This window comes from Peromyscus californicus, unplaced genomic scaffold (genome assembly GCF_007827085.1).
Source record: "Peromyscus californicus insignis strain IS unplaced genomic scaffold, ASM782708v3 Scaffold_14__1_contigs__length_90479793_seg_2, whole genome shotgun sequence".
NCBI lineage: Eukaryota > Metazoa > Chordata > Mammalia > Rodentia > Cricetidae > Peromyscus > Peromyscus californicus.
The window spans coordinates 64,752,189-64,777,634 of NW_026294436.1; the positions used below are offsets into that span (position 1 = coordinate 64,752,189).

General features: G+C 47.4%; 2 protein-coding genes across 2 annotated transcripts in view; one reads left to right on the forward strand and one right to left on the reverse strand.

Moving 5' to 3' along the window:
• The window catches only part of Cdc42bpa (CDC42 binding protein kinase alpha), a 218,551-nt gene extending 198,074 nt beyond the window's left edge, over window positions 1-20,477 (forward strand). The window contains 7 exon segments of the mRNA XM_052737792.1: window positions 1,371-1,494; window positions 2,513-2,570; window positions 2,572-2,631; window positions 7,503-7,688; window positions 12,172-12,289; window positions 16,305-16,465; window positions 16,758-20,477. Of these exon segments, the coding sequence (XP_052593752.1) occupies window positions 1,371-1,494; window positions 2,513-2,570; window positions 2,572-2,631; window positions 7,503-7,688; window positions 12,172-12,289; window positions 16,305-16,465; window positions 16,758-16,889 (839 nt within the window). The 3' untranslated portion in view covers window positions 16,890-20,477.
• Window positions 20,478-21,552: 1,075 nt separating this feature from the next.
• Window positions 21,553-25,446, reverse strand: part of Coq8a (coenzyme Q8A) — a 30,818-nt gene continuing 26,924 nt past the window's right edge. Inside the window, exons 7-15 of the mRNA XM_052737793.1 lie at window positions 25,152-25,237; window positions 24,894-25,034; window positions 24,426-24,507; window positions 24,229-24,322; window positions 23,892-24,033; window positions 23,590-23,697; window positions 23,396-23,461; window positions 23,113-23,199; window positions 21,553-22,352 (exon numbers count right to left, since the gene is read on the reverse strand). Coding sequence (XP_052593753.1) covers window positions 22,065-22,352; window positions 23,113-23,199; window positions 23,396-23,461; window positions 23,590-23,697; window positions 23,892-24,033; window positions 24,229-24,322; window positions 24,426-24,507; window positions 24,894-25,034; window positions 25,152-25,237 — 1,094 coding nt within the window. The 3' untranslated portion in view covers window positions 21,553-22,064. The remainder of the gene's footprint in view (window positions 22,353-23,112; window positions 23,200-23,395; window positions 23,462-23,589; window positions 23,698-23,891; window positions 24,034-24,228; window positions 24,323-24,425; window positions 24,508-24,893; window positions 25,035-25,151; window positions 25,238-25,446) is intronic.

Sequence of the window (25,446 nt, forward strand, 5' to 3'; positions counted from 1 at the left end):
GTGTGATGCCCACTCTCAAACTCTGGCAAGACAATAAAGACAAGCTGTGAACAAACAATCCTGTTTAAGCCTGTATGACTGTGTAAGCAAAGTGTTTGATTCTGACACACATTCTTTTCCTGTGGAGCACATGGTAAGTAGAGAAGATATGACTGTATATGTCTTCAGTGCCTGTATCACCACAGAACCTAGTCAGTAGGTCCTAAATTATGGACACTTGTCCAGAGTTCCAGTTGGGGACTTCAGGAATAATCCATCTCCAGCTATTGCACAGCACCTCTGAAGTACTGAAAACGGTGTGGGAAGAGGCATAGGAGAGCATAGGAATGGATCCCCAGAAGAAGGACTGAGAGCAGGAGTCCACAGATTATCGTTTGGGAGAAAATAATCTGTGGCAAGTGGGATGGGGCATGCTTTCAAGAGTGAAGTCGGGGCCTGGAGAGATGGCTCAGAGGTTAAGAGCACCGACTGCTCTTCCAGAGGTCCTGAGTTCAATTCCCAGCACCCACATGGTGGCTCACAACCATCTGTAATAAGATCTGGCACCCTCTTCTGTATACATAATAAATAAATTAAAAAAAAAAAAAAAAGTTTAGCCGGGCGGTGGTGGCGCACAGCCTTTAATCCCAGCACTCGGGAGGCAGAGCCAGGCGGATCTCTGTGAGTTCGAGGCCAGCCTGGACTACCAAGTGAGTTCCAGGAAAGGCGCAAAGCTACACAGAGAAACCCTGTCTCGAAAAACCAAAAAAAAAAAAAAAAAAAAAAAAAAAAGTTTAAAAAAAAAGAGTGAAGTCGATGGGGCTGGAGAGATGGCTCGGCTGTGCAGAGGGCAGACTGCTTTCCAGAGGACTGGGCCACTGAGAACACACTCCACAGGAGAGACAAAACAGTGTGAAGATGCTGGGGGAGAAGTGACCGGTCGAAGCCATGACACCGAGACAGCTGTGGTTTTCTCTAGCAAAACTGTAGCATCGTGTATTTATAATGAAAAGTGATAATGTGTTTTGTAAGCTATGCCTAATTTCAGCATATATCTTTTTACATATTCCACTGAAATTATTGCTTGCTTTCTAATTTTTTTTTTTTTTTTGGTTTTTCGAGACAGGGTTTCTCTGTGTAGCTTTGCGCCTTTCCTGGGACTCACTTGGTAGCCCAGGCTGGCCTCGAACTCACAGAGATCCGCCTGGCTCTGCCTCCCGAGTGCTGGGATTAAAGGCATGCGCCACCACCGCCCGGCGCTTTCTAATTTTTAATGTATAACTTAATTATCACAGTTGTTCATATTATTCAGTCGATTGCAGTGTCATAGAGATTAATGGATATGAAGAATTTTAACAATTTAAACAATGTCATTATTTTCTCTCTCACAGAGGGGGACGAACTTGTAGTTCCTGAAACATCAGATAATAGTCGAAAACAAATGGTTAGAAATATCAACAACAAGCGGCGTTACTCCTTCAGAGTCCCAGAGGAGGAGAGGATGCAGCAGAGGAGGTGTGTATCAACTCGTGCCCAGCATTCATCTGTGTTGCCAGCATCCGTCCATGCTGACAGCATCTGTCCATGTTGTCATCACCCAGAGGACAAGCTAGAAACAATTTAGAAGAAAGATTTGGTATATGAAAATTTGTCACTCAGCTGTGGTCCAAAATTGTAGGGTCGGGGTGGCTTGTTGGCAGAGTATTTACCAAGCATGAGTAATGCTCAGGAGTCTACCTCCAACTCCAGGGGGATTCTACACTAATGAGTAGCATCCTTCAGGGCCATTTTAATGAATACTGTCAAAGTTATGAGAACACAGTGGATAAAGTACCAAATTTCACTCATTTCTGTATGTATAAGGAAGAGTTATCATTTCTGGCATGTGTAACTCTGAAATATAAATCATCTGTGCATATAGTAAATTTGTGTATGTTTAAGAAGTACAGAAGCCAGGCATGGTGGCCCGTGCCTGTAATGTTAGCATTCAAAAAGCTATGGCAGGAGAGTCGCCTTGAGCTTGAGGCCAGTGTGCCCTGAGCTAAAGGGTAAGACCCTTTCTGAAAAAAAAGAAAATTAAGAGAAAGAAAAAAAAGAAACTCAGATTAACTCTGTTCCCTATGAGCAAGCAGATGTAGCTATATTTAAAACCATTTCTAAAATGTTATCTATTATAAAAGATGCACATATAATATTCAATAGTATCTGCAGAGTAGAACAGGAGTTCTTTGATGCATGTTAAAGGAACCCTTTTCAGCGAGGGGTGGAGCTCAGTGGCACAGAACTTGATACATGTGGGTGTCTCTGACTTTTATCCCCAGCACTGAACAAATTAAACAAACAAATAAAACCCTAAATCTTAAGATCTTCTTACTTAAAATTTAAAATACAAAGCAGTCTGAGGAATTGAACTATTAATATATTCTGTTACTCTAATTTTATCTTTATTTTTATAAAACAAAGTATGCTTATTTTTTTAAGTTAAATTGATTAAATGTGGGAAAACTGTCTAAACAGGTGTTCTACCTTACAGGGAGATGCTACGAGATCCAGAAATGAGAAATAAATTAATTTCTAACCCAACTAATTTTAAACCACATAGCACACATGGGTCCTGGAGATGGAATACAGATCCTAAAAGACCTGCCCATGGTAAGAGGCGTGAGGAGTGGTGTGAATATGAATGGGATGAGGAGTCAGTGGCAGATGCATGGGGAAGTATGTGCACATAGGCTTACATACATGCACAGCTCCACAGACTGTTACACAGTGAGGACATGTGCTTTCAGTATGCCACCGTATGTTTAAGATGCATGGTGGTATACCTGAGAGAAGAAACTTGCAGTTCAGAAATCTATCAAAACCAGAACAAAAGTTCTTCGTTGGTTCCCTACCCTAGAAGAGTTTCCCGTTTTGCTAATACATTTGCTGTTGCTAGTGGAAGAAACAGCCATATTTGAAAAGGTTCTGTAACAAGTCCCAGAAGCAGTTAGCAAAACTTTGAAGATTTCCCTCACTTCAGCACAGGTACTCTGTGTTTTTCTCACAGAAGTCCACACGGGCTTCATCGTTCATAGTCACACCTCTCAGCTAACTGTGAGATTCAATCTGGTTCCTTTGCTCAGATCCAAGCATGTTTCCTGGACAATTAATTATATGTAAAAAGAAGTGTAACATAGGAAGATTGTTGTATATTAACAACATGAAGATTGCATCCACAGACCCATTATGCTGAGGTTAAAATTACTAGTGGAATTAGCAAATTATCCAGCCCTGTTGGCTCTTAAAATGTCAGTGTCACACACTTCTAGCAAGCTACTAAAATGACATATGATCCTTTGATCAGTGGGAGTAACAGCTAAATTGGGCAAAGAATTTTAAGAATAATTCCTATCTTATAGCAATTTCAGAGAGGACTGTGAATATTGATTCTAATCTCTTCCTAAGGACATCTGTCTTAATCTCATTAGCAACATCAGTGATAGAAGAAATGAGAGAAGTGATAAAATGTGATGTGTAATAAAAATTCTAGTATAAAAGCCAGGTTATAAAGGGAGGTTTTCATTTATTTCCCGGGGTGGGAGGGGACTGAATGTACATTCATTTCAACCAGAATACTCGGTTGTAAGTATCACAGTTGCATGGCCGTGCTTTCTTATGGCCTTTCCCTCTTTAAGGTGATGGTGGTGACGGCAGGGGCAGCCACAGCAATAGAAACCATTCACGATAGTCACCCTTAGGGATCTGGATTGTTATTCGCTGTGCTGGTGAATAGAAAGTGTGCACAGACAGACCCACGGCTGATCTTTGTATAAGCCACGCCCGGGAGGCTTCAGAGCTGCCCCACTACAAGCTGCTGTGCATGTTACTGTGTTTGTGAGTTGTTCTGCTTCTCAGCTTGTACCTGGAGTGAGAACTCGGGCGGCTCCCTACCCCACTCCTAACCTTGCTCCAGAGTCCTTCCTCACTGCTCATGCTCTGGTCTTAGCAGCACACACAGCACAGTCCTGAGATCCAAACCTCTGCTGTTATTGCTGTTTTGCTGTTTCACTTTTCTGTGTGACAGTTACAGGGCCAGGCACAAAGTGCTTTAGTCGAGAGAATTTTTTGAATTATAACCAACAGTTAAATGTGACTGTGTCCATAGCTTGTATATGAAAGACCAAGTACAATGTACTTGTTTTAATTGAACTTTTTGAAGTTTTGGTAGTTTTTTTTCATAAATGTGTAGTTGGCATTATTGAGGAGTGGAGAGATAACCAGCTTAGATACATAACTAGGTTGCAGAATAGCATGCCAGCTAAATCAAAGTTAGTTCAATAGTGGCGGGGTTTTGATAGATACCAACCTTTAAAATAAAGTATCTTTCACTTTCGTTGCGTTCTGGTGTACTGAGAAAATTTTTATCATATTTCTATGTAAAAGGAATTACAGACTTTTTTTTAGGAATTCTGTTGTACCCTTTACATTGTAATACTTTCCATAAGGTGGAATAGTGCCAGGACTTGGTGTTGTTCTGCTTGGGATCCGCCAGGTGAAGAGCCGTTTCTCACGGGAAGGTCTGCCCAGCCCTCATGTACAGTGGGGCACGGGCCTGGATTCTAAACTAGCGGTCCCAGCGTTGTGGGAACCCTCAGAGCGCCCTCAGCCGTACTTCTTCTTTTTGTTAAGTTTTTTATTCTTAGCTTTGTTTTTGTTTTTTGAGTCAGGGTCTTACTGTGTAGCTGTGGCTAGCCTGGAACTCTCTATGAAGACCAGGCTGGCTTCAAACTCAGAGGACCGACTGCCTCTGCCTCCAGAGTGCTGGGAACAAAGGCCCGTGCCGCCATGCCCAGCCTAACTGTACTTCTTTGTCGCTTCCCTCTCTTACCACTTCAAAGAAATCCTTTGTTTGTTGTGAGACAGCGTATTCTTAGGTGGCCCTGGTTGACCTTGAATTCACTGTGTAGCCTAGGCTCGCCTAACTCTGAACCTATCTTCCTCCTGCCTCAGCCTTCTAGGTGCACCAGGTATCTATCACCATGCCCACCAGAAAGTTATGTTTTTGTTATTGTTGTTGAATTATTTTATTTATTATTTAGCAAAACAATTTGAATTATGTTTGTCCTTCATCCCCCAGCTGGCTCCATTGATGTGACCTGCCATGCTGGCTCCTGATTCTAATCAGACTGATTAGTTTTGGGTATTTGTTGTCACATGATTTTGTTAACTCCACAACCACCTCCCCAAGCCCCCACTCCGGAGTAACACTAGTCCTTTTTCCCTGCCAATTCAGTTGTTTTCAAATGTGTCTTCTAGTCCTTTAATTTTTCTTATTGTGTAAGATAAACACTGTTATATTTCCAGTAAGATGTTATTGTATATTTATGATGCGATCTCCTCATCTGCACATGTAGGTGTCAGAGATTTCCTGTTTGGTCCCTGTTATTTCCACATGACTTTTCTTTTCTCGTTTCACATCCGAAGGATCTGTGTATGACCTAGTTCTCTAAGCCCTGCTTTAGCGTTCAGTCACTTGGCACATGCTTCTTGAGCACTTCCTCTGTGCCCAGGACCGTGTGTGTCTGAGAGTAGACGCTGTTAGACTGCACTGCACTGGGCATGTCAGTACAAGTGCTCACGTTCACAGAGATCCGCGTTTCAGTGCAGTCTCATTTCAGTGTGTTCTGTCCACTCAAATGGATGGTGATTGTCCCTCCCAAAAAGGATGAATTGCATTCATCTAGTAACATTTATAAGAGTTTTCAAGTCCCAAAGCCATGTTACCATCTGTTCAAAGAACATATGTACCCTGGATGTTTTTATATCTCATTGTATTCAAGTCACTATCATGTTCCTGTGAAATTCTTAAGACCTTAGAAAGTAACCACTTCATTTGTACCAATCTCCTGAAATAAGATTGCTTCCATCTTAAGTCTGGAAGGGGCAGAAAGCTTGAAAGAGTCACTTTCTTGCCTCTTGTATCCATCATTTCTGTCCTAGTGAGTGGAGAGAAGATAAACAATTAATATAAAGTGATCTGTGAGTCTTAGAAGATATACTGAATTAGTTTCCTCGAGTCTTCTTTACCATTTATTTACCTGTAGTAGTTGTTGTTGAGTGGTTGCCACAAACACAGGAACATTTTTCTCCAACCTAACGTGAGAATGATTTATCACTGTGGGGTTTGTCAGCGTATTCCTGGCACCATGTGTTTTTCCTGTTCCTAAAGTTCCTAATGAACTCAGCACATGAGCTCACTCACCTTTTTAAGAAGTCTTCTTTCTTCTTGAATTGAGAGTGCAGCTCCATGGTGAAGTGTTTCCTTGATAGTGTATGCGTGGAGGGCCCGGGCTCGGTCCACAACACCCATAGCACCTTCCCTCCAAAAGATACTTTTGTTTCTTAAAGTCAAAGATGGACGGATGGATGGATGGATGGACGAACAGATGGACGAACACACACATATATATACATATATATAGATATGTATATATATGAGAGAGAGAGAGAGAGAGAGAGACGTCAGTATATTTTCTTTTTGGAAACAGCCTTAGAAAATACTGATTTTATTCACATTTCTAAAAGAAGAGCACTTCACATATAGAGAAGCCTTTCTTTTAGGCTTAGATAAGTCCTGAGCATTTTTTCAGCATCTTAACTCACTTGGATGGTCCATACTTTACAGTAAAGCATTTTCCTCAGCACATCCTTCAGTTTCCCTGGAGTACAGGGATGGTGTATTCTGTGAACAGCTGCTCTTCAAGATCTGAACTTGAAAAATCTCCACTCTAGGAAATGGCTGGCCACTGAGTGCCATTGCCCAGGTGTTCATTCATAAGTAAATATTTATCAGGAGATATGAAGCCTTCTCTTCAGATTTTTTCCTGTAACTTCACGGTTAGATTATTTGCCTTTTAAAAAACACACTTGAACATTCAAAGGCATAATTTTCCCTTGTTGAAAACAAACTCGTTCTTTGGGGTGTCTAAATGGACATGAGCTGGACTGCTTACAAGCAAACCAGGAATAGTGTAGCCCACAATTCTCACTGTCTTTATTATAGGAAAATAAGATCACTAAAAGCCAGGGCATATCATAGGTCTGTAAATCCAGAACTGAGAACTGGCTGTAGAGTCTGAGAAAGCAGGTTTGTACCTTTCTAGGTAGAAACTGTGAGACTCCTTGTTCTTTTAGCTGTCTCCAGCTGAATCTGTGCTGGGTGTTTGGGGGAACCTTTGCAATGCTTTTGTTGTGTCACTTAAGAAAATCCTGAAGACTGAAAGCTCCTTGGATCCTGGAAGCCTTGCTGCTATTCCCTCAGCTGGTAAAAGGAGACGGATGTTATCCTGAAGTGATCTTTTGAAAATCTGCCATGTGGAGTAACTGATTATAGAATTGGACTCTCTGAGGCCCGAAAGAATTTCACTGGGAGTTCCGAGGAAGATGCTGCCTTGTCCTTTGTGTGCATGTTGTCTGGTGACACTCATCTGATCCAGTTAGCGCCACCTTACAACTTTTTCTCCTTTCTTTGTTTTTGCTAGCCAGGTTTCCCTTATCCGTCCCCTCATCACCACTCCGGTCTGATCTCCTCTCCGAGCAACTTTGAGCACATCTATCACATGACTGTCAATTCTGCTGAACAGTTTCTCTCTCCTGATTCCATAAACCCTGAGCAGCCCCCGTCCCTGCGCTCTGCCCCTGGTACATCACACTCTGTGACTCTGAGGGTATGAACAGCTGAGTCCGCGCTAATCTCCACTAACCACGTGTGCCTTTGCTAACCACTGAAGGCGTGCCTTGGGAATGGTTGCCCTTTCCTCCTCCTGAGCTGCCAGCTTCAACTACCTTTGTCTTCTCCTGTTTATCCTCCTCTTCCTCCTGTTCTCAGCCTATCTTGTTTCTTCTTCTGAGGGAAATATGGAGGAATACAGGGTTTCTGTATTAACCCAAAGCAAGTTTAGAGTATGATCTTTGTTGGATAGTTTTCCAAGTATGTTATTTTCCATTCTGGATACCATGTTAAAACAAAAACAAACAAAACCAGCTACAACTGGATCTTTATTCTTTTAAAACAAACATGAAAGGGCTCCTGAATTTCTGAATTTTTTTAACAGCTCTTTACTCTATAACCACTTCAGTTCAGGGATGAGATTAAGGTCTGTGTAGAGCTTATCCATAGACCTACCAAAAGTCTCCAAAGTAATGTTATAAATACTGAGTAAGTAACAGGAAAAGTCCTAAAGTTAAAGTCAGTTTTCACAAATCTTTGAGTTGTTGATGTGGATTTAATTGCAACCAAGACCCAAGATAAGAAAACTTAAAAAAAAAAAAAAAAAAAAAAAAAAAAAAGCTGCTACCCCTGAAGAAGCATGGCACCCCCTGGTCCTGTCACTCATCCCCACAACGTTGTTCCATTGGCCATGCATTGAAATGGATGTTAAGCAGAGTATCTATTTTATCAAGGAATGAATGCATATATGAATTTCAAGGGAAGTTAGTTTTATGAATATTAAAATATTTGGGTTATACCATGCAAACTTATTTTCTGTAATGCCCCCAAGTTAATAAAATAGTAATATCTATTTTTAAAATTTGTAATGTAGTAGTTTTCCAGTAAGAAAATTAGAGGGTTAAAAGCTTATTTTTGTATTAGCAAATTACTTTAAATTATGTTTTAAATGTCACTGACATTAAATTATAATACTAGCTGAATGTCTTACTTGACAGAATTACTGTAATAAAATCAGCCTTAGTTTGCTTGGCAGCAGGAAGGGGATTCCAAGGAATCCACAGTCAGTCAGGACCTTCCTGTGAGAGAACCTGCCTACCCTAGCTGAGTTGAGTGGTGCCTTTCTTAAGCATAGTTTTAACTAGAGAGTCCAAAGAGCTGGACTTCTTGTTATAGTCTAATGAAGTTTGTATCATTTGACTAGATGATTTAGCATTTTAGTTTTCAGTCTTAGTTGCTGGCGTATTTTAGAAGCTTATCCTCAGTCGATTGTTCTAGGGTAGGCTTATTTTAGAGCAAAGAACAGCAACCCCTCTTAGCTTTGAAATGCAGCTTGACCCCGGCAGTTCCTGTCTCCCAGCAGCCCCTCTTGGCGATGCTTGCTCATGTTGCTGTGTCTCATAAGGTTGTCCTATGTGTACAAATGCTAAGCTGCTGCCGCCTTTGACTGCCGTGGCTTTAATTCTTTTAATTTTCTTGGATAAAATAAGGCAAAATATTTTCTTTAAACAAATAACACACAGAATTGCGTGGACTTTGCAGATCTGGTATAGGAACCAAAATAGCAATGTTGAATTGGGGACCAGCTAGCCAGCCAGCCTTTAGCATGAGGGCATCTTTGGATGGCATTGTTGCTTGGATTGTCTGTTATGGTCTTCTCTCAGAGTTGCAGATGTGTGGGAAAGCCCCATGCTGCAGACACATCCAGAGCGTCACCCTTTCAGGGGTGTCAGAGTCACATGGGTAACTGGGCAGTAGGTGTCCAGTTCTAGACCTTATTCTAACCACATTCACTACTAGATTTCCTTTTTGCTTTGTTCTTGTTTTTTGCCTCATTTCGTAGGTCTTGTTTTAAATTGTTTGATCTTTGGCATGTTGTAGCAGAAACAGCTGTGTTAGCGTATGGGTCAGCTTAGTAAGAATTAGAAGAATTGGGGGCCTGCGTCATGGCTCAGTGGGGAAATGCTTGCCACCGAGCCTGACAATACAGGTTTGATCCCCAGAACCTCCAGTGAAGGAGAGCACCAACTCCCCAAAGCTGTCCTCTGACCACCCACAGTGGCATGCATATGCTTATGTGTGTGCACAATTTTTTTAAGAATTACTACCATTTATTGGTTCCCAAAAATATTATTCTTCCCAAATTATATAAAGTGGATTCCATGTCTTTAAAACTTATACACAAACCAGTATGAACTAAAGCATAGTATCATCTATGGAGAGGATCATAATCTGAAATTTATTAATCACCAGCTGAATTAATCTAATGCCTGAAGCAGGAAATGGGAGTTGCAGATATAATCTAGTCATCTATCCAATAAATATCTTCAGTGCCTATTTTATGTGCTGGAGCGAAGTGTTGGTCATAATTTTAGTCAGTATAAGAAATAACATATCAACTAAGGAAACAATGCTGGAAACAGTCATGAGCTGTATGCTGAGCAACCTGAGCAAGCTGAAGCCGCACCCCAGACAAGGCAGGGTAATTCAGGATGAAGGACTGCCTTCCCACAGTGTTCTCTGTCTTTCTGTGTTTTGGGAGCAGATATGAAAACATTAAATGAAATATGTAAAACATAGCCTGATGGTTCACTGTGTGTCTCAGAGAGAGAACACTTGCCTGGCATGCGTAAAGCCCTAAGTGCATACCCCAGTTCCATAAATGTTTGGGAAGGAGCAGAGGTTCTAAGCCATCCTTGGCTTACGTAGACTAGCCTGAGCTAAGAGAGAACCGGGAGAGAGGAGGGCAGGGAAGTGGAGGCTTGAAGCAGTCAGGCCTTTTTTCTTGCTGAACCTTAGGGAGCATTGAGGTGAGCTCGATCCTCTTAGCCCTGACTAACGGAAAGCCTCAGTCACGCCACCGTAGAGTGGTGCCCTTTGTGGATGCCTTTCTCTAGCTGATTCTCTGAAGCTGCTAGAAGAAGGCCACGTTTCCTGGACACCGTGTGATGAAAGACTTACTGGTTTTTAAACAGTAAGGTGGGCAAACTGGTATAACATTTTAAAATACACTAGTTCATTTTGTGTTCGATGGCACTGAGAAGAAGTGTGATAGGATGGGGGAAACTTGGAAATCTTTCTTTGGAAAAAAAGAGGGGTGCTGAGGACATAGCTTGTGGGGTAAAAGCCTGATGTGCAAGCCCGATGACCAGTGTCCAGATCCCGGACCCATCAAGCTGGCTGTAGTGGCACAAGCTCGTGTGCTGCCGAGCCTCGCCAGCACCGTGGGAAAGGGACTGTTGCAGACTAGTGGAAAGGCAAGGACTGGTACCTGACGGTTGTCACCTGACCTCTGTACATGAGCACACGCACGCACGCACGTGCACACACGCGCACACCACAAAAATGTAAACATTTAAAAGAAAATGTGGATAGGAAACAGCAAATTGTTAGTAGTGTCTGGTGAGCTAACAGAATTGGCCTCTTTATGGTTCAGTATTACTCATATACTCCACCATCTGGGAGTATTTCCTTGACAGTGAGGAAAAAGCAAACATCTTTAATGAACTAATTAGTGCTGAAAAAACTGCTGGCTAGTTTATGTATTTTTCATTAGTCTTAGTGACCTTGACCATCATGGGATCTGCTGAGTGTAGGAACAAGGAAGTGGAAGTGAGATGACTCGGTGGCTACAGGAGCCTGCAGCCAAGCCTGGTGGCCTGAGTTCAATCCCCGGGACCCAAATGGTGGTCAGACAACTCCACAGTATAGTCCTCTGACCTCCACATATGTATTGGCATGCATGTACCTACGTATACACACACACACACACACCACAGAGAGAGAAACTATCTAGACCCTTTATCTCAGAAAACATTTGCAGGATTTGGGACCATGTCTACCAAGGAGAAGGCTTTGTAAATGGAGAAAGAAAGAAGTTAGTAACACGGCCATGTGGTTTGCCTCCTCTAAGATCTGCACTCTGTGGACTCTGGCGTGCCCCTGCACACTTCCTTCTAGCCTGAAGTGCTGAGGAGGACTCTTTCCACTCCTACCCCTGGCATGGGCCTTCCTGGGCTTCGAGGTGCAGTGCGAGGTTCTGGAGCCAGAGCTAGCAAGATTGTGAACAACTGGGGCGTGGTCATGCAAAGGAGACCTGGTGTCATCAAGACATTTTTATCAAGAATATAACTGTAATTGACTCCTCTCTAAATGGGCTTCCTTCGGTTTCTTAAGTAAATCATCTCGTCTGTAGTCAAAGATGTTTCCGTTATCTGCAAATGTCCATGTAATTCTGCACTCCACTCTTAGCTAACTATATAACATTCTCACAACCCAAAAACTGTGTATTGGTAAGTACTCCTTGGCGGGGTGAGATTCCTTTCATGTCAGGGCTTCAGGGTCCTGCTGGTGAGGAAGACTGGTGCTTGTTGCTCCCTGTGCTGCCTCACTTCCTGTCGTGAGGATCAGAGTGAAAGGCAGAATGTCTGCACAAAACCTGTGTTTCTCTGGCTGAAGACTCTGCCTCTCTTGTGTCTTAGAACCCACGTCCTCAGGAAAACCGGACAGTGTTCAGTGGCTCCGTCAGTATTCCCTCCATCACCAAGTCCCGCCCTGAACCAGGCCGCTCCATGAGTGCCAGCAGTGGCCTGTCTGCACGTAAGTGGTCAGGTGGGAAGAAGCTTTGCTAAGTGGTCATGGTAGGGAGGAGGTGAGACCACAAAGAAAATGTGTCACTTGGGACTGCTGAGTTACTTGCCCAGGAGCAATTTCTTAGTAGAGTTGATGGGGACCCTTGTCTCCCTGGATGGAAGTAAACACTGATGCTCACAGCAGCATGCCTAAGTGTGCAAGAATATGCACAATCGCACAGAGTTCGTTTGGGGCTGTGGTAGGTCCATAACAGGGCTTATGGACGGACTGTGGCATCAGCTTTGAGCACCTGGCAGACACCATCTGTATGCTGACACCTGGGACCCCAACAAAACCTTCCTTCACTCCAAACCACTGATGGCTGAAAGGAGCTAATTACACTAAATCCACTTTCCTAAGTCCAAGTCTTTCAGTCAGAAAACTTGTTCATTACTCTGTATTCTTGGATTGTCCTGATACCTTTGTTGTTTAATCAGTGAACATTGGTTTCTGGACTGTTCTGTTTCCAGGCATCCTTAGGTTCAGTTGTGCTATATTTGTTATTACAGCCTAGCAAACACCCCACAACTTAGAAACATAAGAGACTGAACAAGCTGTCTGGGACAGCACAGGGGCTGGAGTAAGAGGACAGTGAGTGTCCAGTCTGGGCCGTGTACTGAGACCCCGACAAGAAAGGGAAGCGGGGTGGGGAAGGGAAGGGCGTAGGGAGACAGGAAGACTAGACAGGCACTAATTTATTATCTCACATGGCTTCTGGGAGTCTTTCATAAGGCTGCACTCGACTCAAAGCCACTCTCCTGTGGCTGGAGACTGCAGCCCAAGCTCAACCCTGGGGTTGTAGGAGGCCGTACCTCTGCACTAGCTTGGTTGAGGCTCCCTTCTCATGAGGTGGGCCTTGCTGTGTAGAGGCAAGTGGGTTTGCACTGACTTCCCCTGAGCCAGGGAGCTGAGGGACAGAGGCAGAAACAGAATGAAAGGCAGGCAGAGTATGTGCTAGACAGTGTTTCTAGAAGATCTCGTTCCTGTGCAGGGCAACAGTCTAGAGCCTGGAGACAGCTGTGATGTCACCATGTGCCATCACCACAGGGACCAGAGTGGACATGCTGCTCATCACTGGACTCAGCACATGACTGCTGTCTCTTCCTGGGAGGGACCACATGTTGTCTGACGACACAGAGAGGTGCCCACTTGGGAAGTGGCCTCGGATGGAAGAGCATTTTCAGGAGTCTTGGTGCATTTGCAGAAGTTGACCACTGTAACTTGCTGTCATCTCCTAAAATCATCCTGAGCCAATGTGTAATGCCAATCACAATGCAAAACCCAGCCAGCTGGGAAAACGGCAGACACTGGGTTAACCTGCATGTGTGGAAGCCAGGTGAATGCTGGTGGGTTTAAACCATGGCTCCGGGTCACCAGGTTGAGAGCTCCGGTAAACTAACCAGCATCCATGTTGTGGATGGCTATTACCCTCGCTCAGGTTAATTTACCTCAGAATTACAAACACTGATATTAATTTATGCAACAACAATTCTGAGCAGACCATTCCCGCCATCCATTTATGATAAAGGTGGCCTTCATAACACCAGCACTGGCTCCAGTCCATTCTGACGAGCTTCTGCTATCACATGAATTTGCATGGAACTTCAACAAAAACCCACTTGTCTTTCAGGGACTTTGGATTTGTTAGTGAGGATTGTGGGTAATGATGGGGCCTAGGATGATGGAGATCTTAGAGTAGCTGAGGTGAGGTTCAGAGGTTCATTCCAGGCAGTATGCAGACTACAGCCTAGAAGTGGTCTCACTCTCCTACCAAGGCCCTTAGTGCCTTCACCAAGCTATGCCTTTGTCAGACCCTCAGCTGAAGAACTTTGTAGACATATGAACAAAGACATCCCAGGGATTCCAGTGGCATCTACTGCTTTTCTGTCTCCAGCTGACTCCATGTGTCTCCAACCTTCCTGGAATGATAGCCAGCTAGGAAATCTGAGAAATGGAGGAGCTACATCGTCAGTTTCTAGAAACAGCCTGGGTCCTCCCAGATCCAGATCCACCATGGCTGTGGGATGTTTCTCCAGTCTTCAGTGTGGTTTCCACTGTGCCTCTGTCTATGACAGGCTCATAGGGGAGCCTCTCGCCCTCTAAGAGGGATGCCCCTCATTCCAAGAGATTCAGGGTCTAGCACCTCCTGCACCCTAGAATCAGCTCTAGGGTACCTTAGCAGAAGCTATGTTCAACAGTGGGATCTCAGTCAGCCAACACCATGCATTCCACTCGTTTCCAAGCCCCTTGGACTATCAGACTACATCAGCCCAACCCCTCTTTCAGATTGAGTATTGAGTGTGACTGATCTTTTTATAGAGTCCAGTGTTTAAAAGTAGTGTTTTGAGAGGTGGCTCAGTAGTTTAGAGCACATACTACTCTTACAGAGAACCCAGGTTCAATCTCCAGAACCCGCGTCAGGTAGCTCTAGAACTCCAGCTCCAGGGCATGCAATGCCTCTTGCCTCCTTGGTACCTGCATTCATGTGTACATACCCCAAAGACTCATATACACAATTAAAATAAATTGTAAGTAGATTTACTGTGTATGTCCCTGAGGTGGATATGAGTTCTCTGTTGTTCTTACGTGATGGTGGGATGAGGAGACGGGGTTGGGGGGTGTTAAGGATGCAGGGAGTGTACTGCAGGCCCCTTCTCCCCTCTCTGGCTTTGGTACCATTCTTCATGCAGTGAATGCTCAAACAAACCATAGGGCAGGGTGTTTTTCCTCGTGCATAGGTGAGAAAAATTGAGACTGAGGAAGGTGAAACAGCCTGGTTAAGACCTGAAGAAAAGAGGTATGGGAGGCTTTGGTTTGGATTTTCTATTCAAAGCGAGACATGACAAATAGTGACCTCAATGAACACTCAGCTAGGCGTTCGGGAAATCAAATAAAAATGACTGCCTTCCATTAGGTTGTACTCCAGGGAGACCGAAGACCTATGTCAGATTAAAGAGTGTATTTCCAAAGGAATTTCCTCCAGTGAGAACCAGGCAGGGCCAGTGACCACGTTGGTAACCGGAGGGAGGGACATGTGCTGTACTGTGAGGGACAGCACTAGAAAGTAGGAGCCACCAGTGGCCATCAAGATACCTAAGTTACCCAAGTCAGGGATTTGGATCCTGTGGATCTGGCAAGGACTGTCCTTCTAGAACACGTTTAGAAGCAGCAAGATGTGTGGTGACCCCAAGGAGGGAAGGGACCGTGGGGTTTGGAGGACAGTCTGCCTTTCCAAACACTAACACAGTTGGTCATAGCCAGACATGCAGTCACGGGTAACATTTTTTGTCAGATTCTTAATGTAAAAGGCGTAAAGTCAGCAAAATGTTGAAACAGTCCATCTGTAACTTACAGTGCCCTTGGCCATTACTGACACTTGGTAAATAGTTTCTTAAGCAGAAACTAAAGCTTGTGAGGGCCGTGGAGAGCTTTGAGTGGGCTCTAACAGTGCTCCTCAGTCTCAGAGGCCCCTTCTCGTCTCCTCTTGCCATCAGGGATGCTGGCCGCTTTGCTGTGTGTTCTGTCTCTAAGGTGTGCTCGCAAAGAAGCTCCATCGCTTGCTGCTCGCGGGCTGGGAAGCAGGAGTGCTTCCTCAGGTTTCCTTTGTTTCCTTTGAGAGCTTCTGACAGGCAGTGTTTGCCTGGGGACGACAGGGTGCTGGGAATGCTGCCCATCTCTAGCGAGGCAGAGATGGCCTGTCTGTTAGAAGAAGACCCAGTATGTCTGAGGGAGCATGGACATGTAGGAGCAAGGCGGTAGCAGGTGGTCCTGGAAGGATTCTGTGGGCTCCACATGGCCTGGGGAGGAGTACTGTCCAAACAGCAGCAGTCCTACAGCCAGAGGGCGGCGACAGAAACAACCTTCAGCACTGGGCTGCCTGCCCCTAATGAGGGATGGATGTCTTGTCCTCTTGGCAGCCTGCACACTTTGTACAGGAGTGGCCTCTTCCAAATACATAGCTTTTCCCAACGCTGTTCTGTAGGGTCATCAGCCCAGAATGGCAGTGCACTAAAGAGGGAGTTCTCTGGAGGAAGCTACAACACAAAGCGACAGCCCATGCCCTCTCCCTCAGAGGGCTCTTTGTCGTCATCGGGAGGCATGGACCAAGGAAGTGACGCCCCCGCGAGGGACTATGATGGAGAGGTAAATGGGCTGTGGACGGCAGCTGCATGCATGAGGCCAGGGCTTTGTCCAGGCTGATCCTGCCACCTTGCATTCACTTTTGAATGAAAGGCATCCACGCTTGTCGTGTGTGTGTGTGTGTGTGTGTGTGTGTGTGTGTGTGTGTGTGTGTGTGTGTCCTCCAATCAACTCACAGAGGGTCTGTCTGCTGACAGGAGAGAAGGTGGGGGTGTGGGTACTGGAGGGGGTCTAGAGCAGCGAGTGTCCTCCGGAGGGTTGTCCCTCAACTGCTCACTCGTGCTTTGTTTTGCAGGACTCTGATTCTCCAAGGCATTCCACAGCTTCCAACAGCTCCAACCTGAGCAGCCCCCCAAGCCCCGTTTCACCCCGAAAGACCAAGAGCCTCTCCCTGGAGAGCACAGACCGCGGGAGCTGGGACCCGTGAGCCCAGGACCGCGCTGTGGCCACAGGCAGGGACTCTGCATACGGACAACGCACGGACAACGTGCCTGGCAGCAGCGTCGCCTTCCGCGCTGCTGCGCTAAGGATTCCTCCGCAGCCAGGCCGCTTTCCCCTCCCCCTCCAGGTAGCTTCCGTAGACAGACTGCGCAGACGCAGCGCCAAGAGTAGACAGGTTGTGTTCTCACCTCTCACCGTAGTCCTCACGTAGCGCCCAGCAGCCGCCATGAGCGTCAGCCCGACTGTTGCCAGGAATAAATCCTCACGACTTAAAACAATGCATATTTTACTACAATACAGAGTTTAAATAAATACATAAATGTAGAAGTTAAATACTGAATGTATATAGTCAAAGAAGCATCTTGTGTTCGATGAAAGATGGATGCGTATATAAGAAAGATCATTTAATTTAAAGAAGTGTGTTGTTTCTTGTCTGTTTCCCAGCTGAGTCATATACAGGGTAGAAAGGCCTCAAGTGACATTTGTAAAGAGATCAGAAGTCAGGTCCCCGTGGTATCTGTCCCCAAGTGTGGGCAGGCTGAGATCATGGGGAAATCTAAGGAATGTTTGGAGGTTGGTGCCATTGGTGGGGTGTGACCTGGACACCACAGGTGGCATCAAAATCACTCCGAGGCACACTTGCCTCCCATGGCATTTCTTTCTCTAGTGATGGATTTGAACATGTCCCCTTCTTACTATATTTTGATATCTTGCACAGTTGAATGTGAAAGACAATTCTGTCATCTTCTGACCCTTCCTTCCCATCGTAAAGGGCACAGGGAGAGAGTCATGGCTTCTGAAGATCATCGAATAGTTCATGTAGCTGGTTTTCTTGTCCTGGCCAATTGCTGTTCCTTCCTAGGTTGCAGTGAGTCTGTCTGGACTGGGTACAGCTTCCCAGTGAGGAGCCTGTTTGGTTAGGGTAGTTATGAACTTCCTCACACACACTCCTGGGGAAAGGGCTTCTTTCTCCTACTAAATCATGTGAAACCTCAGAAGCATGGGCTTGAACAGCCTTGACCAAATATGCCTTCCCATGTGATGGGACCGTGGAGGCTGTGCATAGGCCCAGGGGTGTGCTGGCTGCCATGGATCGTCAGCCAGCTTCCATTCTGAATGTCTGCTGCTGTACTTGTCCAAGAAAGCAAGATGGAGACCAGAACTCCTCTCTACCCACATGTTTCACCAGCTAAGACCATAGAAAAAAGATGGAAACTAAATATCCCATGCAAATAAGGAGGCCCCGCCACTCTTCATTTTCACCTCTTTTGGGTTGAAAAAGCCACTGTTTCTCCCCACCTTAACCACACCTAAAATAGATTTCCAAAGTTGTAACCTGCCTGGCATGCTGACACTTGGCACAGCACGCTGCCAGGCCCTGTAGGCCAGACTCCTGAGGTGGGCTGCCTTATGGAGGAGGTTAGAATTCAGGGAGGGGAAAGGTGACGGAAACATGTCTGGTAGGGTCTTCTTCGGCAGCAGCTTTGACACATTCTAGATCCTCCACTGGCTCAGACATGAGTGCATTTCATTTGGGATGAGCATTGTGTCATTTTAATCCGAATCGTTTTGCTTTTGGAAAAGAAGTATCATAAACATATTTGTATACATCCAAAAATAAGGGTCAGATCTTGAGTTTGGTCAGAGCCTTATTGTTGTTGTTATCTGCTTGAACTTGGCACTTGGCCTGATAGAACTGGCCGCCCTCCCCTCGGGCCTTCCCTCTCCTTCCTAGGCAGAAAACCGACCAGGCCGAGACTGACAGGACTCACCCTGCGCCTTTGGTTTGTAGCTTTGGCAACCAATTGCAAATTTTTGTTACTACATACAGGTGCTTGTTTGTAAAAGGACCCCTTTAGAGTCAAGTCTAACCCTCTAAAGTTCAGCTCCATTGCAGTGAGTCCCACCCAAGCTCTGCCCCCCCCCGCCCCCCCCCCGTCCCCTGTGGATTGGATTTCCCACTGTGGTCACAGATCCAGGCATGGTAACAGCAGCCCTGGCCCAGAGTGTGGGGTGGGGTTCTCCTGCTAACCATGTCTTACTTACCCAGCCTTACATGCAGAGTGTTCCTGTCCGAAGCTGTGGAGGAGGAGGAGGAAAGACGGTGGACAGGCTTCCAGGGGACAGAAGCAAAGGTCCCTCGGAGCAGTGGATAACAAAGGCAGAGAAAGGGCCTGTGGCCCTGCTGAAAATCACTCTCCCTACCCCATGCAAGGTATCTGAAAGTGGAGCAGCAGGGATTGATCTCTAAATGGGGAAAAAATGGCATTCAGAACCGTTTCTGGCATAGTGTTTCCGGTTAGTACTTGGTGCTATGCCCAGCCCTTTTGCTATTGGCCCTTCAGTTCTGGCTAACCTGTTATGTGGGTTTAGGGGTAGGTATACAAATATATCACATTTTTGGTTTTGGTTTTGGTTTTTGCCAAAATGAAAGCCTTCCTGTTGCTAAAGCAGATCTCACTTAAAATCTCTCTCCTTGTGTGCACACTCCCTGTGCTTAGCCATTTGTGTTCTTCCCAGTGAGCACAGCTTGAAGACTGAGGGGATGAAAAGCCAAAATGACCTGTTTGGCTTCCCCAAGAATTCCTATAGCCAACCTTAAAGGGAGCATCTGAAATTCCTGTCTTTCCCACCAGCCCTTCCTTCAGCCTCTTCTCTTTCATGTTAGACTCCTGTCATTCTGTAACGTAGTGGCCACATCGATTTCTAAGAAAGCTAGCTGGCTTGTGTGGAACCTCAGGGATCATTAAGGGAAAGCTAGAGCAGAGGGCAGACATCTACTCCCACATGCAGCCTTGGCAGTGACCACAAACTCCGTTCTCCCAGCTCAGTAGACCTAGCCGACACCCCCTGCCCCCAACACGGACGCACTTACAACAGCGTGGCACCCCTGCTGTAGGTCATGCTTTGCCCAAGACCGCTGGCCCTTTCCAGTCCCACCTGGCCGGCCCTGCCCCTTTCCAACCTGGTTTGGCTGCAGAGCATCTCACTTCACCCCGAGTGGCTCGTTCCTTGTTGAACCCTTCAGTCTTTGCGAGTCCAGAGTGCCCTGTGGAGCCCTGCAGCAGTGAGTGGGTCTCCCGCAGCTCCAGCATCCCATGGTCCCGTCGTAGGGACAGCGTTACAACAGGTCCCTACTACAGTTTCAGGAGACTGACTGCCACACGTCAGCCTCAATGCCACTGAAAACAAAATGACCTGCCTTTTTATTTGATAGTATAATATCATTTATTTTATAAATTTTTAGGATTTTTTTCTCACTGTAATATTATTGTACAGTTTTGCATGGCCTAGGTGTAATTTTTGTTTAGACTATGATGCTGACCAATGTGTGTGGAAGGGAAGATACTGCTTTGGCCTCTTATCATTCATTTGGTTTGGTTTCATCCCTTGATGTCTTAGGGGACTTCCTGAGAGCGTGTCTGCTACCAGACCATGACATGGATTTTTTTGCACAGAATTATTTAAGGTGGGATAGTAAAAAATGTAACCAAGAATTTCTCACCAATATTTTATGTTGGTGTCACCTAATTAACCAGACTTTGATGTACTGCAATAAAATAAGGAACTGTTAGGACTGAGTATTTTGTCTTTCTCTTTCCCTGTGTAAAGAGTATGAGGAGTTCCTGGCTCACTGGTCCCTCCTCCGGGCCTCTTCTTTATATACCCAGAGGGCACAGGCCAGTTCGCTCCTGGGGTTTGATCTGGGACTTTTTAAGTTGCCCTTGGAGCTCAGGTGAGAATAACATTCAAATCCCTGGAAGTGTTTGGCTCCCTTCCTTTAATAAGAACATCTCAGTCATTGCTTTAGGCTGCTGGGCCACACTCCGAAGGCCCTTAAGATTCAAGGTTGTCTGGAGTGAAGCTGGGAGCAGCTTGATTGCTGCCTGGGGTGAACAGCTGCCTGGAAGCACTGGGTCCCTGTTTTGGTGAGTTACAGTGATGGAGCTGGCACACTCAGACCCCTCTAGCCACTGGGACTCCTGCAGATCCGAAGGTTACCTTGAGCCTCAAAGGCAGCATCTGTGGAGACAGGACTTGGCAAACTTTCCACAAAGGAATAGTCTGTGACATGGTCAAGAGCACCATGTTCCAGTCAAACTCCTTAAAAGGCACAGTGAGCCGTTTGGTGCAGGGTGGTAGTCAGCCAGGCCCCTAGTCAGGGCACATGTAGCATGGACTTTAAGGGCACACTGTTCCTGTCCCAAGTCCCACCTCTTAGTGCCTGCTCTTCTCTAGCCACTGAACCCACAAGCTTGTTTTCTCTAAACTGCCTAAGAAGCCTAGTGGCTCAAACTTGTGATCCTAAGTACTTGGGAGGCTAAGCAAGAGGATTACAAGTTCGAGGTCTGCCTGAGCAGCTCATTGAGAGCTTGTCTCAAAAGTGAAAGGGCTGAGGGTACAACTCAGTGGTAGACCACTTGCTTCACATCTGTAAGGCGTTGGGCTCAATCCCCAGTACCAGTGAAGCCCTGAGGTCAGAGACAGGAAGAATGCAAAAAAATTCTTCATGTCTGCCTGTGTTGCCACGTTCTGTCCCCACCAAGAGCAACAGATGTTCTGGAGCAGACACCTGTACAGGTAAAGCCCACCATCCGGGTCCTAAGTCGAGCCACCTCATTCCCAGGATCCACAGAACACACAGGAAATGGTAGTCCCCATCACACTTTATTGGACATAAGGGTGTGAACGTGTGACTACAAGACATATAAACAAACGGAGCCTGTGTTGATCCCCTGGTGCGGGGCAGTAACTACCTCTCCTGGAACATGCTGGAGCCCGCTGCTCCTTCAGGGACAGCCCTGCTTTGCCCTTGAAAAGGATCTGTTGTCCATGCTGAGACCCAGCTAGGGTGGCTGCCCTACTGTCCTGAGCTGCTAGTTCCAGGCCACAGGCTGGGGTGGCAAAGGGCAGGGACACAAGCTCACCCAGAAACACACAAAGCTTCACTCTACATGGCCAGCTAGCCTTCAGTCTTGCTTTGCTCCATGTTCCTGGTGGACAGACAGCCTGCCTCTTTGGCTGGACAGTGCAGAAGCAATGGCGGGTCTCCACACTGCTCACTCCCTCCTCGTGGAGGCTGTGGCTCCAGCTCAACGCCTCCCTCTGCCTGGCCGAGCCTGAAGGAGGGCACGGCCCGTTAGCCTGGCCCATGCCCACTCTACTGCATCCCGGACTTCATCCTGCAGTAGTTACTGTAGGCTTCCTCAAACATTGCCTTGCAGGGGAAGCGGGCCTTCAGCTTGGAGCAGATGAGGAAAGACCCGCCCATCTTGCGGTGTAGAGAGTAGGTCTCCTCTGGTGGAGGGATGAGGCGGTGCTTCAGCATGACGGGGATCAGGTTGTGGATCTTTTCGGTGGTGCTCTGGGTGCCGAAGTCAAAGGGCTCTTCTGAAGCAAAGGCTTCCCCCAGGATGAGGATGGCATCCAGGTGGGCATCCTCCATGGCCTACACCAAGAAGAAGGGCAGAGGTGACTGGGTTAGAACCCCCCAGCCCCAGGTCCGGAGGACACCAGAGAAGTGACAGGATGGTTTGGTTCTGATCATAAATGGTAACAGGTACAGCCCCAACCCTCCAGAGCCAGGCAGACACAGACCACTGACTAGCGTCCGTGTGAGCCAGGGTGGAGTGCAGAGGCCTTCACTCCTACTGCACTCATTTCTGTCTTCCCAAAGTTCAACTACAGGTCACAGACTAGGCAGGGCCCGGCCACTCTGAGGAGAGTGCCCTGCCAGGCACAGGACGCGTGAGAAGTACCTATCCGCAGAGCACTGAAGGGACAAGGGGCGCCCCGGGGGGGGACAGATCACATCAGCTGCACACAGGAAGCAGGAGCTCAGCCTGGAATGCACACCCCTCCTGACGGTGCACTCCTACCAGTGGGTGTGAACCCAGGTCAGGGAAGGTCAGCGCCCTGGTAGCTGCTGGGTGAAGAGGCTCTAAAGGCCTGGGCACTCTGCCCACCCAAGCAAGCCATCCCCTGCCTCTTGGCGGCCAGGGTGAGCAGGTAGCACAAAGTGGTAACCCTAAGCAAAACGGTTGTGCTCCACTCTGCACATTTCCTACAGAGTGCCGAGTTTTCAGAATGCTGGGCATAAGGAGGCCTCCAAGAGCAGCTGGTGCTCAGGTACTAAGGAAAGACAGCTGTGTCTACAGGGAGCTGGGCCTGGACCTCCCTCCCAATGTTAGCCTGGGTGGTTCACTCACCTTGACCTCATAGCCAGTGAGGAATTTCATCTCTATGGATTTCTTCAGCACAGCCTCCCTGTCCTGGTCAGCAGCAGCCCGGATGACCTGGGTAGAGGAGAGAGGCTCCTGCCCTACTACAATCCTCTTGTGTGCCTGCCAACCCTTGGCCTGCGATCCACAGCCAGCTAGGTGGACCTGACAGGCCATGGCCAACTCCAGGAGGCTCTCCCACACTTTCAATCCCCAGCATTGGCTCTTGGCCTCTGAAATACATGGGCCACGGCTCCATTCCCGGTCTTACCTGAATGTAGAGGTCAGTGAAAGATCTGTCATATTCCCGAGTTGCCCCAAAGTCCAGGAGAGCCACCTACAGATGGAGATACAACACTAAAGTTCTGCCCTATGGCTCTGGAGAGCAGAAAGAGGAGGGCCTCTTCAGGTCTGAGCTCCCAGGCCTCTGCGGAGACCCTCATGTGAGGCTCAGCTGGGGCTTACCTTGTGCTGCTGGGGGTCATAAAAGAAATTGGACCAGTTGGGGTCAGTCTGCATGACATGGAACTCAAACAGCTCCCTCAGACACAGCACCAAAATGTTGTAGCAGATCTGGGGACAGGGTAGGAACCTGGGTCAGGCAACACTGACTGCCTTGTGACCTCCAAAGTCTTTGCCTCCTGAATCCCACTCCAACAGAAGGATGCAGTCATCACCCCCTTGTCCAACCCCCCCAGGAAGGGCTTAGGGTCTCTGTTCACATCATTAGGTTCCCAGCACAACAGCTCAGCACAGCTTGAGCGCACCTCGTTCCGGACTTCCTGGCTCAGCCCTTCCGCCTGGTCCAGAGGGAAGCCTGATATTAGCTCGGTGGTCAGCACATGGGGACTGCAGAGCTCATCCACAATCTCCGGCACAAAGAAGAAGGGGTGGTCCTTCAGCAGCTCCCTGTGTGGAGACAGAGCTCGCATCCAGTCTGGACCCTCCACAGTGCCCAAGTGGAGAGCCCACCAGGAGGAAACCTACTCTGCAGGGGGGAGGATGTGGCCACACCCTGGCCCCAGGGCCATCCACCCTTACAAACAAAGGAGCCTGCCCCCTGCAGTACCCCTCAGCCTCCCGGGGGCCCCATAAGAGCCACACCTGAACTTCTTGGCATAGGCAGCTTCCCGCTGGTAGTCACACTCAAGGGCAAGTTCCCGCCTCAGCACATCAATCAGGTGCTCAGGGAACAGGCCTGTGCCAGAAAGGGGCATCAGGTGGGACGGGGGCCCTACAGGCTTTCCGCTGGCATTCCCAGGATGCAACCCGTCCACCTTGTGTCTGCAGCCCAGCCTGACCTTCTGGAAGCATGTTACTCATGTTCAGCACAGCCATGAGGTTGTTGACGTCACTGTTGATGCTCTGGGCCACACCAGGGTACTGCAAGGAGAGAAGGGAGTGACCTGGGGAGGCAGCGCGGCAGGCTGTCCCTGCCCATTAGCTTCCCAGTCACTTGGGGCCAGATCCTTGAATGAAAGAGCCAAGACTAAAACAAGGTTGTCATGACCTGACCTATCTCCACCCTGCTCTCCATTTTTCCTTACTCTACCCCCAGAAAAAGCAGCTGGTTCCAGCATAGGCCCTAAAGGCCATCCTGTACCAAGATGGCTAAGACACAGCTTCATCCCCTTAACTTGTCACCTAGCAAACGCTCACCCAGCGCCAGATGCTAAGGACAGAAAGACAGGGTGTCTCGGGAGACATGGGAAAGGCCCCACCCTCTGAAATCCTGTGTGGACAGGCACACACCACACAGAGCCATCTACCTGGATCTTCATGGCCACCTCACGGCCACCCTTCAGGCGGGCCAGGTGCACCTGCCCTATGGACGCAGCTGCAAAGGGACGCTCCTCAAAGTACTCCAGCTTGTCCCTCCACTGGGGGCCCAGGTCATTGTTGAGGGTTTTCTGGAAAGAGGCCAGGGAAGACAGGAGCAGGGCCTGGTTATCTGGGATACCCTGTTATGCACCCAGCTTGGTCCTTAGACCCCCACTATTTCCCCGCCCACCTCCAGCAAACCTCACCATCATCTGTTTCAGTGGCATGAAGTCAGCGCTTTGCCGAACCCGCTCAAAGATCTTGGCCAGGTGAGGGTTGATGAAGGCATCATCTGGATGGCCAGAGAGGTCAGAGTGGGGCTTCCATTAGGGAGGGATGCACACAGGCCAACAGGCTGCCCAGGTACCACTGACAGCGTGGCCTCCTGGGTAGGACAGGGCCACCAAACATGATGACCTTCCCTCATGCTGGGACCTGAAGCTCAGACACAATGACAGCCTCAGCTTCCTCCTGGCACACGGACTCCAGACTGGGACTCTA